This window comes from Plectropomus leopardus, chromosome 7, assembly GCF_008729295.1.
Source record: "Plectropomus leopardus isolate mb chromosome 7, YSFRI_Pleo_2.0, whole genome shotgun sequence".
NCBI classification, from domain to species: domain Eukaryota; kingdom Metazoa; phylum Chordata; class Actinopteri; order Perciformes; family Serranidae; genus Plectropomus; species Plectropomus leopardus.
In genome coordinates this window covers 35,792,601-35,805,077 of record NC_056469.1, presented here as the reverse complement: position 1 = coordinate 35,805,077, position 12,477 = coordinate 35,792,601, and the positions used below count along the sequence as shown (strand labels likewise).

Below are 12,477 nucleotides of genomic sequence, written 5' to 3'. Positions count from 1 at the left end.
GAGGATATAAGAATGTAAACTCCTTGTGAGAAAGTTTTATGTCTCATACAAAAAGAATGTATCGTCTCTAACAGATGGATTATGCACCCTCTACACATTGGTTAAATTTAAGTCCCTTATAAAGAGATAAGGCACTCTGGAGGCAGCTTCTTGAAAACTTGAAAAAGATGGAGAGGATGTCTACTCTTTTTTTTAAAGAAAAAAAGGATTGTTACACCCCTTTACATCAGTAAGACCTTGCAATCCCCTGTAAAGCTTCAGTGAGCCCTGGTAGGGGGGCTGGGATCCCCAGCTTGGGAAACAGTTATCTAAATTACACCTGAGTATATGGGGACATTTCCAGTTTCCCAGAGAACACTGCTACAGAATACAGCTCATTTAGGTATAAAAAAGGAAACAAGCATTCTCTGGGTCCTCAAATGCAGACTGGCATTTGGAATTTAGGTGGTGTTCCTTTCTAAAACAACCCCAGTCCATTTTCTTAACAACATGCAACCATGCAATTTGCAGGAGGTCTGTGCAGCTTTGGTTTTTGGAGTCAGGTGATGTCAGCTCCTCATGATGTCAACAGAAGGTAGCATGTTGCTCTTTATTAGAGGTGACATTATTGTACATCCGCTAAGTGCCGATTTATGAAGCTTGGCAGCAGAAGATATAAAAAAGAGGATCGAACTCACCTTGAGATCAGGAGGCAACTTGTGGGAGGTAAAGACGCTCAGTTTGATCTGAGGGAGGCTGATCTTCAGGTTCTCAAAGTAGTAACGTTTGGGAGGTCCTGCATCCTCATTGTGCTTCTCGTAGATGTTTTCATCCAATTTCTCCAGCTCTGAATTTATGACAGTTCACTTGTTATTTTACTTTTAAGCAAAAACATCTTCTAACTTGCAGCATCTCACAAATATTAACATTCAACAAGTGACCCACCAGCTTCTGTCTGTCCGTATCCAAAGAAGCTGAGCAGCTTGAGCAACAGTTTCTCCTCGATGATGACTGTGAAGCGCCTGGCCGTCACCATGAGGTGCTGTAAACACATAATGGTCATATCATAAGTCGTGACTCTAAAGTTTGCTATTCTTTGGCAAACTAAAAATGTCTGGTTTCTAGTTTGCACAAGAAATCAGGAATTATCTAGTACTGATCTGAAAACTAGAAATACTGCCCTGTAGTTGTCTGCCTACATGCACCAGTCAAGTTTGTCTTACAGCTTACATCAATGTCTGTGAAAACATGGATACTTCACACACATTTTTCCACACACATTTTTCCCCCAGCAGCACAGAAGATCTAGGATGGGCACCCAAGATTAGTGTCACCAATTCACTGTGTGACCAAATATCTCCCCTTCTGTTCCTGACTATTTTTGCGGAACACAGTGATATCGAAGTATGAGATGAATGCAAAGTAACTGTGACCTTGACCTTTGATCACCAAAATCTAATCAGGTCATCCATGAGTCCAAGTGATTGTTTCTACTAAATTTGAAGAAATCCTCCCAAAGTATTCTTGAGAAATGGTGTTCACAAGAATGGTCCACATGGATGGACAAAACATTATGCGTCCAGCCTTGGCTAATGCTGGTGCAGAGGTATAAAGAAAGACTTTCGGCAGTTTCATTTTCAAGTTTCTATAGCATCAATGATTTCTACATAACGCTGCAGTGGTTTATTGTGTGATAATCACCTTGTACAGATCAGTGAGCATGAGGCTGCTGGGAATCTTGACTGCATTGACCTGCAGGGCTGGGCCGCTGTCATTGACACTGCTGTCACTGGAGCTTGGTGTCACACACAGCATCACAGGTTGGGTGGTACCCAGCAGCTGGTTGTCCACCTGATGAACACCATATGACAGACCAAGTATTAAGACAACAGTCTCCACTTAAACAGCACAGTCCTGACAAGATGTTATAGTTAAATGCATTCTTTGCAGAAAAGAATGACTAAATGACTATGTTTCATACTCAGTGTTTACATGAAGCTTCTGGATCAAAGCACAGTGGATAACAAATGTATCAATGTCAGTAACACTGGAATCAATCTACCACCGTGCCATTTCCAAATTGTGTGATTCTGAGAATCGCTTTCAGCAAGATTTCATCTAAATGACAAGTAGAATAGCAAGAAGACAATGATTAGCTTTAAAAAGCAGGTGTTTTCACAAGTGATCAACATCATCTGATTCCTGCTGAATGAGACTGTTATGGGGCTGTTCTAAACTCACTTCAGGAGTCAACTAAAAATCTAGCAGTCTAACACAAAGCTGAAATTATTATTTGAATGTGTATTCTTTTAGGCATGTGTACACACACACACACACACACACACACACACACGTATATATACATATATATATATACAATGGGAATATAGAGAAAGACAGACAGCTTTAGTCATTCACCTTTCTTTAATGACATGAATTACATCACTAGATTGCCTGTCACTATCTAAGAAAAACAGTAAGCGTATTTAGTTTTTATCATCATGTCAAGCACCATCAATAGCTTTTTTTTTAAATGGTGTCACACATACAATTTGAACTTGAAGTTAAATACTGAATGTTCCCATGGCTGTGGTGAGCTCACCTGGATGTTCTGAATGCTGAGCTCCAACACCTCGTTGGCAGCAGTGCGGGTGAAGTGGACATCTATACCAGACAGAGTAATGAACACAAGCTCTTCAGGGACCTTGCTGACCAGAGACACACCCAGACCTTCCTCCATGTTCACCAACACCTGGGGATAAACAGAAAGAGACATCTCTCACTGAGACACACTGACGATTACTGTAGAAGCCCCTCAGCACCTGGAACCACACACACATGGTTTTTAAAACATAACAAATAAAATGAGGAACTATGATTGAAAACATTTCAAAAAATAAATAACAAATGGGGATCATGAATGTGTCATGTAGTTCTTTTTTTTTTTTAAGCATGGATGTCTGTAACAAACTCCTCCTGCCTCCAGCTCCTGCTCAGGCTCCCCCTTTTTCACATCCTCTTTGCCCCTGTCCTGCTCTGTGCTGGGTGAGGTCCGGATCATTCTCCTCTGGTTGAAGTCACTGACCTACAAACAAACAAACAAACAAACGTCTGTGAGAAATGATGAGGTCATCACTCTAAATAAAACTAAAAATACAAAATACAGTCAAAATGTTAAATATACAGAAGCAGGGGTGAGACAAATCTACAGCCTCTAATGTCTCTGATGTCAGTTCATTACAATATCTGCTGAAATATTCAAAATGACATATCATAACTAGAATTACTCTTGCGACTGTATCCCTCAATCAACCAAACGTCCAGACTCACATGCTGTATGTATTGAACACATTGAGGGAATTAAATTCAGTAAAAGGTATCTAGTGTATTTTTGGTGAAACGTGAACTATTACTACATTGACATGTATGATTTCAATGAATAATTTCCAGAGCTTACTTACATAAAAACTTGTGTGGTTACACTGCTGCTTTTTTTTGTGTGTCTCTTTGAATAGGCTGTCAGCAGCACTGCAGCTCGCTCTGCTCTCTGCTACACAACATTTTACAGAATGCCAATGATATTTTCCTCATTATTGATGTATTATTTCACCAACCTACAACACATCAGCGTGTTCCTGTGTGTGTCACAAGAAGAGTGTACTATTGTTGTGAACCCACCCATATGTGCACATCTCAGTATCTGAATAATGTGCTCTTAAATTGGCAACAGTAGCAAGGAATTCTGAACCATTCTGACTTTAGACCAAGTTTTTGTTGATGCTTGACTGCACAATCGCCTTCTGCTGCCTCAAAATAGCAGAAAAGTGCACATAATCCTTGTTTTTGGGGCACACAGATGGGCACAAGTGCTACTGACGCAACGTGGGCGCTGGCCATGAAAATGATTACTATGTCTGTCTAAAACTAACAATGATGGCTACACTGCACTTGTGCACTACTTTGTGCCAGGTGCAAGGTAGGGCCCAAAGACTTCTTACAGATTTTGGACAAAGTAAACTAATTATCAATGATTCACGAGAGTTAAGATTTTTTTGATAAAGAGCCCTTATCTTAGATCTTCAACATTCGAATGCAATGGTGCAGAGTGCAGTGCATCGTAAGTGCTCAACGCAAGAGTAGAGGCAAACGAACAGCTGGATGAAACCTTTGTTCTAAAATATTTTGGTAGAAGTTTAGATTAACCAAAACACTAATATCTTAAAGATCTACTCAGTATCAGCGCTATTAGTGTTGAAATTTTTTTACTCCTTTTTGAATATTTATAGGCCTTGTTCTCACTTGCAAGACACGTGTGGGTCCATCTGGCAGCACCTGGACCGACAGCACACCAGAACCAGGTCTCATCTTCTGGTTGATGAACTGCTGCTCAGGGCCAGGCTCTTGCAGCCCTGAGTCTGGCCCCAGCACCACCTCTGCTCCATCATACAGACCTGCCACCCCACCCTTCACCTGAAGTAGGTCAAAAATAAGAAAGCTCAACATAAAGACAAAAGTGTAGAACATGTCTCAACACTAAAATCTCAGGGCTCCAAACTCCACAGCAGTGCATTGAGGAAAACAGTTGGCTAAACTCTGAATAACAACATTTTTCAAACTCCATAATCACAGCCAAGTTAACATTGCTTGTTGTTATTACTATTATTGTTGCTGAGCATCTCTCACCCACTCTCTCTCTCTCTTCCACCCTTTCTTACTCTCTCGCTCTCTTTCTTCCTCCTATACATCATTTTTTGATCTACTGTAATTGCTCTTTATTGCTTATTGTATGTCTGTCTGTCCTTTTTTCTTTAAAAAAAAAAAGAGTAGACATCCTCTCCATCTTTTTCAAGTTTTCAAGAAGCTGCCTCCAGAGTGCCTTATCTCTTTATAAGGGACTTAAATTTAACCAATGTGTAGAGGGTGCATAATCCATCTGTTAGAGACGATACATTCTTTTTGTATGAGACATAAAACTTTCTCACAAGGAGTTTACATTCTTATATCCTCCAGTTTGATGCCTTCAGTTCACTCAATAGAATTTCTGTCCAGACATTTATCAGATCACAATCCAGTCATATCCACTTTTAATTATGGCAATATCGAAAATAGGGCCACTAGATGGAGGTTTAATTCCACTCTCCTAAAAAGTGAAGAGTATCTGACACAATTGAGAGTGAAGCTAACTGAATTTATAAATTTTAACGCAAATAGCGTCTCAGATAGGACAGTGGTTTGGGCCTTCATCACGGGATTTGTGTGAAATAATGCCATACAGTTCAGTTCCTATTTACATAAAAGCCGGCTTCAAAAGATATCCACATTAGAAGGAGAATGTATTACTTTAGATAATGATTTAAAAAGGAAACACACCATAACACCTGCACACTTACTCCATGCCACACAAGTTTCAATACCACTTGGATCTTCGTCAGGTCAGATGTTTGAAAAGATGAAACCACACCTATATTTATACATAATGCACACCAATAGGCTGACGAGCTATATGGCTGCAGGTGTGGTTAACCATCTGAACCATTCAGGGTAGTTAAGCAATGGACAATAAACAATTAAATAGATTACATAAGAAATACATTGAAGGAATGCATAGACAAAAAACTGATGTCAAGGCCACATCACAGAAACAGTCGATAAAACATTATATCACAAATCTTAATATCACCATACATCTTTTTTATCAAAAACCTTAATATTAAAATCATCAGGTGGCCTCTATGACATGTATTGGCACTGAGCATGTTTGGTCTCCAAGAAGAGGAGGAGATTTAAATACTCTCCTACTTCAGTAGTTTCCACATCTTCATCGTCCAGACTTTGACAACCAGAGGTTTAAACCAAGAATACGAGATTAAACATTTCCTCTCAATCAAATTACTTTTTTTTTGAGGGCTTTTCTGTGTTTCATTGTGTCTTGTGTATCATTGTATTTTTTGAAGACTTTGACACACTAAAGGTGCAAACTTATTAATATAACAAGGTGTTTTTGTTATTATAATAAGTTTGTGTCTCTCCACATTGAGATTTTTACTCCTTCAAGGATATATGCCTTCTCCCTTTTTCCTCCATTGGAACCTGAACTAAAACATTTTTTCCTGTATTTGAACTTGATATGTTCTGCTTTTTAAGAGTTTGTTGTTAATATTGTAGTTTAATACAATTTTGAATGTAGGTGATGTTTACTTATGATGATTTCAATATTAAGGTTCTTGATAAAAAAAGATGTATGGTGATATTAAGACTTTTAATATGATGTTATCACTTAAGATAGACTTGATGTTTCTGTAATATGGCCTTGATATTACTTTTTTTTCTATACATTCAATGTATTTCCTATTTAATCTGTTTAGTTGTTTATTGTCAATTGCTTAACTACCCTGAACAGTTCAGATGGTTAACCACACCTGCAACCATAGAGCTTGTCAGCCTATTGGTGTATATATGTATAAATATAGGTGTGGTTTCACCTTTCCAAACATTTGACCTGATGAAGATTCAAGTGGGAATGAAACATTGTGTCTCCAATAAACTTGGAGTAAGTGTGCACGCATTACCTTTCTTTTTCATGCAAGTTTTTTTAAAATCTTTACGCCTATGTGATGTGTGTTTAACTGTCCTTTTTCAACTAACATTCAAGCAACAAGAAGTTAAGAGATCCACACCAACAATTAGATGTGCTAAGTAAGAAATACTATCTTCAACAGAGGAAATAAATAAGACATTTAGGAATTACTTAAAAGAACTGAACACAAGTGACTCAACGCCTACCAAAGACTTCACCAACTTTTTTAGTGGGCTAGACCTCCCTGCGTTGTTGATAGAGAAACCAAAAGTGTAGACATTCCTACTACTCTGTAGGAGCTACATAAAGCAGTCAGCACTACAAACAAGGGTCGTACACAAGGTATTAATGGCATACCCGTGGAGCTTTACCCAGCGCTTTGGGATATTTCTGGACCAGTATGACACAGAGACCTAAACACAGCCCTAATCACAGTTATTAAAAATACAGTAAATGGAGGGACTTCCGGGGCGGTGGCTAAAGCGAATGGCTGCTTGAAAAATCTCGCTCCCAACCGGTCGGAAATAATCCCCTTGGAAGAGCACTAAAGCATAGAAAACCGTACAGAAACTTAGCATGGAAGGGGAAAAACAAAAAAAGACTAAATGTAAACCAGGCTCAAAACGCGATAAAGGAGAGTCAGTTGAAGAAACACACAGCAACGAGGAAAGCTACGAGAGCAATGGCGGCGCTAATGAAGAAGCAGCTAGCCCCTTCGTGCAGGCCGTTTATAACGAAATTCGGGCACTCAGGTCGGATTTGAAAAGTGAAATGAGTGAATTCCGACATTCCTTTCGCGACGACATGAGAAAGGAGCTGAACGAGTTTAGAGGAGAAATCGACAGGAAGCTTCAAGAAGCTACAAATGAGCTACAGGCTACTACAGCGAGAGTGGCGGAGGCTGAACAGCGCGTAAGCGACATTGAAGAATGGAATACGGCGGCTAAAGATGCTCTTACCCAGGCACTAGAGAACCAGGAGGCTTTGCAGGCAAAGCTAACCGAGCTAGAAGCACGCTCGCGCCGGAACAATCTCCGTATATACGGAGTACCAGAGGAATCAGAGGGGTCCAATCTGATGGAGTTTGTGTCGAATTTAATAAAATCACAAGTCGGCCCGCCGGTGGCGGACACGGACCTCGGAATACAGCGCTGCCACCGGGCACTCGCCCCAAAGCCTCCCCAAGGCGCACCGCCTAGATCACTGGTGATTTGCTTCCTCGAGTTCAGAGTGAAAGAACAGGTGCTGCACACAGCGTGGAGAAAGAAAGATGTTCGCTACAATGGGAAACGGATTTACTTTGATCAAGATTGTCCTCCCGAGATACTGAAGAAAAGAAAGGCATATGTGGGGATACTGAGAGCGCTTAAAGCCAAAGGAATCCGCTTCCAAACGCCACATCCAGCTAAGTTGAAGGTGTTTTTTGACAGCGGTACCCAAGTCTATGAGAGCGCGACAGAGGCTGCTAAAGACCTGAAGAAGAGAGGACTCCCCTTGGAAGACGTTAAGGAGCCAGACTCCACAGCGTTGAAACAGCGGAGACTAGCAACGTGGGAGAGGGCAGGTGCAGATTGCCGCAGACAGATAGTGGACCAGGGGCGTATAAAGGAGAGATTGTGGAGCTTTCAGCGTGCTCCACCGGGAGCATCAAAGGCTGATGAGTGAAACACCTGAGGGTAAACATCTCCATGTGACCACGGGGTAAATGACTGGAGTACCCCCTCAAAAGGTAAACCCAGTGACTGACAACTAAAATATCACCGCGGGACCTAGGACTAACCCAGTCCGGACCCACAGGGTCACCACTTCTTTAACACTGGGCTCCTGAAGTAAAGTGTTCTTGCCTCATGTAAAGAGGAAGAGTTATTATTGCGCTCTAGTGAGCTTACCAAGAGATTTAACATTTAAATTGCCCTGGTCTGTTTAAGTTGAGCTTTATACTTACACAAGATGATAACGCTCTGGCCTTTGAGTTTTCGATTTTGTTTATTTACTACTATAAGAATGTAACTATTCCTCAGACCTCTCTAGGTTGAAATATTTTTTATACCTAAGGGGAAAATGCTTTTGTAACTTAATTTGTCAGCTTACTAACGAACTTAATTTTTTCTTCCCCAAATATGCTCATTCTCATACTTACACCTGAGATACATACACCTCTATCCTTTACCTATTTTATGAAGAGACTCAATGTTTTTATTTACTTGTTTATTTTTTTTGAGCTTGTTAAAGATGGAACTTTATACCGGGGATGGGGGAACTGTCTTGAAAGCAATGGTACTAGTGCAGAGTATCTTCTCTGTCACTGACGAGAGGCCCTCGATTGATGCGAGGATTTCCTCTCAACCCAAGGTTTTACCTGAACTTTGGATTTGGAAGTCTTTGGTTTTTGTTTTCCTGCTTTGTTGTTCATTGTTCTTGTTCAGGATATCATGGGTAAAATTACACAAGTGTACACAAGTTGAAAAGAGTATATGCATCATCAGGAATATAATATAGTCACGCTAAACGTCAATGGGCTACATAATCCGATTAAAAGGAGTAAAATCATAGCTAAAATGAAACGAGAAAAGTTGCAGGTAATCTTTTGGCAGGAGACACATCTTTCCTCTTTAGAACACGAAAAATTTAAAAAAACTTGGATTTCAAAATACCTATTACTCATCCCATAAATCAGGCCGCAGGAGGGGAGTGGCCATACTGATCCCTAATGCAGTAAATTTTGAATTTCTTTCAGAAGTGAAGGATAAGGAAGGGAGATTTGTTTTAGTAAAGGGCAAATTAGAAAATGAAGAAGTAACATTATTCAATGTACATGCTCCCCCAGGGAGCAACAAATTGTTTTTTAAGAAACTATTTGAACTGATAGTCATGGAAACGCAGGGAGTTCTAATTTATGGTGGTGACCTTAATGTTCAACTTCAACCTAAACTAGATACATCCAACCAGCGCCAAAAAAAAAGTCCAAATGCCATCATGATCCAGCGGATGCTTACAGAACTGGGTTTGATTGACGTGTGGAGGGAGTCTCATCCAGGAGAAAAGCAATTTACCTATTATTCCCCATGCCACTCTGTATATACACGAATTGACTATTTATTTATGTATAAATCAGACTGGCATAGAGTCAGGGACTGTAAAATAGGGATTAGGGACTTATCTGATCATTCAGGTGTGTACTTGACCCTGCATCTAACTAATCAACGGAAGAATACGCTTTGGAGACTTAACACAAGCATTTTAAATGACAAAACAGTACAGAAACAGATCTATCAGGAATTTGAAACATATCTACAAAATAATGATAATGGAGAGGTGTCTCCAAATACTTTATGGGATGCAGCGAAGGCGGTCATTCGAGGTAAGATTATTGCCCTCACGGCGTCCCGGAAAAGGGAAAAACAGAAAAGACTTATTGCACTACAAAGGGAATTGAAGTCATTAGAGATTAAACACATGGAACAAAAAGATCCCCAGATATTAATTAGAATAAACAAAATTAAACAAGACATAAATGGTATTTATGATGAGGAAATTGAAAAACAACTGAAATTTACCAAACAAAAGTATTATGAGACAGGGCCTAGGGCAATGAAACAATGAAACAACAGGGGAAGAACACAATCTATAAAATTAGAAATCCTGAGTCACAAAATATTTGCAGTGAACCAGAGGATATCCAACGGACATTTGAACTATATTATAAAAACCTATATACCCAACCTGCCATGGCAGATACTACAATAATAGAGACTTTTCTGAGTTCACTGGACCTACCATCCATAGGAGAACAACAGAATAAAGAACTTATGGCTGAGATAACGGCAGAAGAACTGAGTAAAGCCATTTCAAGATTGAAAGCCAATAAGGCCCCGGGCTTGGACGGATACCCGTCTGAATGGTATAAAACATTTAAACTACAAATAACACCTGTACTGCTTAACTGTTTTAATCATACACTGAGAACAGGGGAAGCCCCACAATCATGGAAGGAGGCAGTTATTTCTGTCATCCCAAAAGTAGGCAAAGATAAAAAGGAATGCAGCTCATATAGACCAATATCGGTCCTGAATGTAGATTATAAATTATTTGCCTCAATCCTATCCAAGAGACTGGAGATCATTGTCCCAGATCTGGTAGACTTAGATCAAACAGGCTTTGTATTAAATAGACAGTCTCAGGATAATTTAAGGAGAACACTACAAGTGATGAGTCATATTACATCAGAAAATATTAGTGCAATGCTGATCAGCCTAGACGCCGAAAAGGCATTCGATTCGGTGGGTTGGGAATATTTATATAGGGTACTTGCAAGGTTTGGCTTTAAAGATGGCTTCATTAAATGCATCAAAGCGCTATACTTCTCTCCAACAGCCAGGATCAGGGTCAATGGACACCTGTCACAAACTATCTATCTGAAAAGAGGAACACGCCAGGGCTGCCCCCTGAGTCCGACCTTGTTTGCCTTATTTATTGAACCCCTGGCTCAAGCTATTAGAGAGGACTCTGAGATAAAGGGGATCTCGATCAGAGGAGAAGAACATAAGACTTGTATGTTCGCAGATGATGTTCTGCTTTTTATTACAAGCCCTGACTCAAGTATTCCTAAGTTGATGTCCCTGTTAAAAGTCTACAATTCATACTCTGGATATAAGTTAAATATTCAAAAAACTCAAACCCTCACATTTAACTATACACCCCATCCAGATACAAAAAAGGAATATAATTTTAAATGGGACTCTCCCACAATAAAATATTTAGGAATTAACCTCACAAAAGACTTGTCAAAACTTTTTGAAAACAACTACAGCCTCCTTAACAAAGAGATAAAATCTGACATCTCTCGATGGACTCTCCTCCCACTAGATATGAGTAATAGAATAGAAATAATCAAAATGAATGTGTTGCCACGGTTTCTTTATCTCTTTCAGTCATTGCCTCTGGAAGTACCCCAAAAACAGTTTGATGAGTGGAATGGGTGGATTTCAAGGTTCATCTGGAACAGTAGAAGACCCAGGATACAGTTTAAGATACTGCAGCTGAAAAAAGAGAGGGGAGGGAGAGCTTTACCATGCCTACAGGATTACTATTATGCTGCACAATTGAAACCCTTAGTATACTGGTGTGCCCCAAACTACGAATCTAAATGGAAATCCTTGGAAACTACACAGAGAGATACTCCAATACAATCAATAATAGGAAATAAAAGTCAAGCTGAAAGACATTATAAGAGCTTGAATCAATGGACTCAGTTCACTCTTAAGCTGTGGTTCAAGGTATTGAGGAAGTTACAAATAGAGAAACAGGCAAGGGTCTTGAATTGGGTAGCGTTTGATCCAGAATTTGAACCTGCTAGGTTGGATGGGGTCTTCAAACAGTGGGTTGGGAGAGGTCTCGCTTCTTTCTGTTCATTCACCTCAAACAGTGAATTTCAAAGTTTTAAGACAATTTCAGACACATTTGGATTGGTAAAGCAGGACTTCCATAGATACCTGCAAATCAGAGACTATTATATTAAAAAATTACAAATCAAAGAGGAAAACAAACACAACATAATTACTATATTTCATGACGCATACCAAAAAAAAGGCAATAAAAAGTTGGTCTCAAAAATATATGGAAGTATACAAGCCTCTAGAAATCACTCAACGATACCCATCAAACAAAAATGGGAGAGGGAGTCAGAAACACAAATTTCAGAGGAGACTTGGATGGAAATATGTGAGACTCAAGCAACCACTGCAAACTCGAGATCGCTGAGAGAGTTCGGCTGGAAGAATGTAGTGAGATTCTTTATCACTCCTAGAATAACTGCACTGCAAACGGGAACACAGAGCCGGGGCCTCTGTTGGAGAAAATGTGGAACCTCTATGGCTAATCATTTCCATGTCTTTTGGGCCTGCCCAAAAATCCAGTCACAC

At 39.8% G+C, this 12,477-nt stretch overlaps 1 protein-coding gene across 1 annotated transcript in view; it reads right to left on the bottom strand.

Moving 5' to 3' along the window:
- The window catches only part of LOC121945703 (vacuolar protein sorting-associated protein 13D-like), an 18,403-nt gene extending 13,679 nt beyond the window's left edge, over positions 1-4,724 (bottom strand). The window contains exons 1-7 of the mRNA XM_042489999.1: positions 4,695-4,724; positions 4,279-4,449; positions 2,960-3,064; positions 2,582-2,731; positions 1,681-1,830; positions 925-1,021; positions 678-826 (exon numbers count right to left, since the gene is read on the bottom strand). Coding sequence (XP_042345933.1) covers positions 678-826; positions 925-1,021; positions 1,681-1,830; positions 2,582-2,731; positions 2,960-3,064; positions 4,279-4,449; positions 4,695-4,724 — 852 coding nt within the window. The remainder of the gene's footprint in view (positions 1-677; positions 827-924; positions 1,022-1,680; positions 1,831-2,581; positions 2,732-2,959; positions 3,065-4,278; positions 4,450-4,694) is intronic.
- Between the last annotated feature and the right edge of the window lie 7,753 nt (positions 4,725-12,477).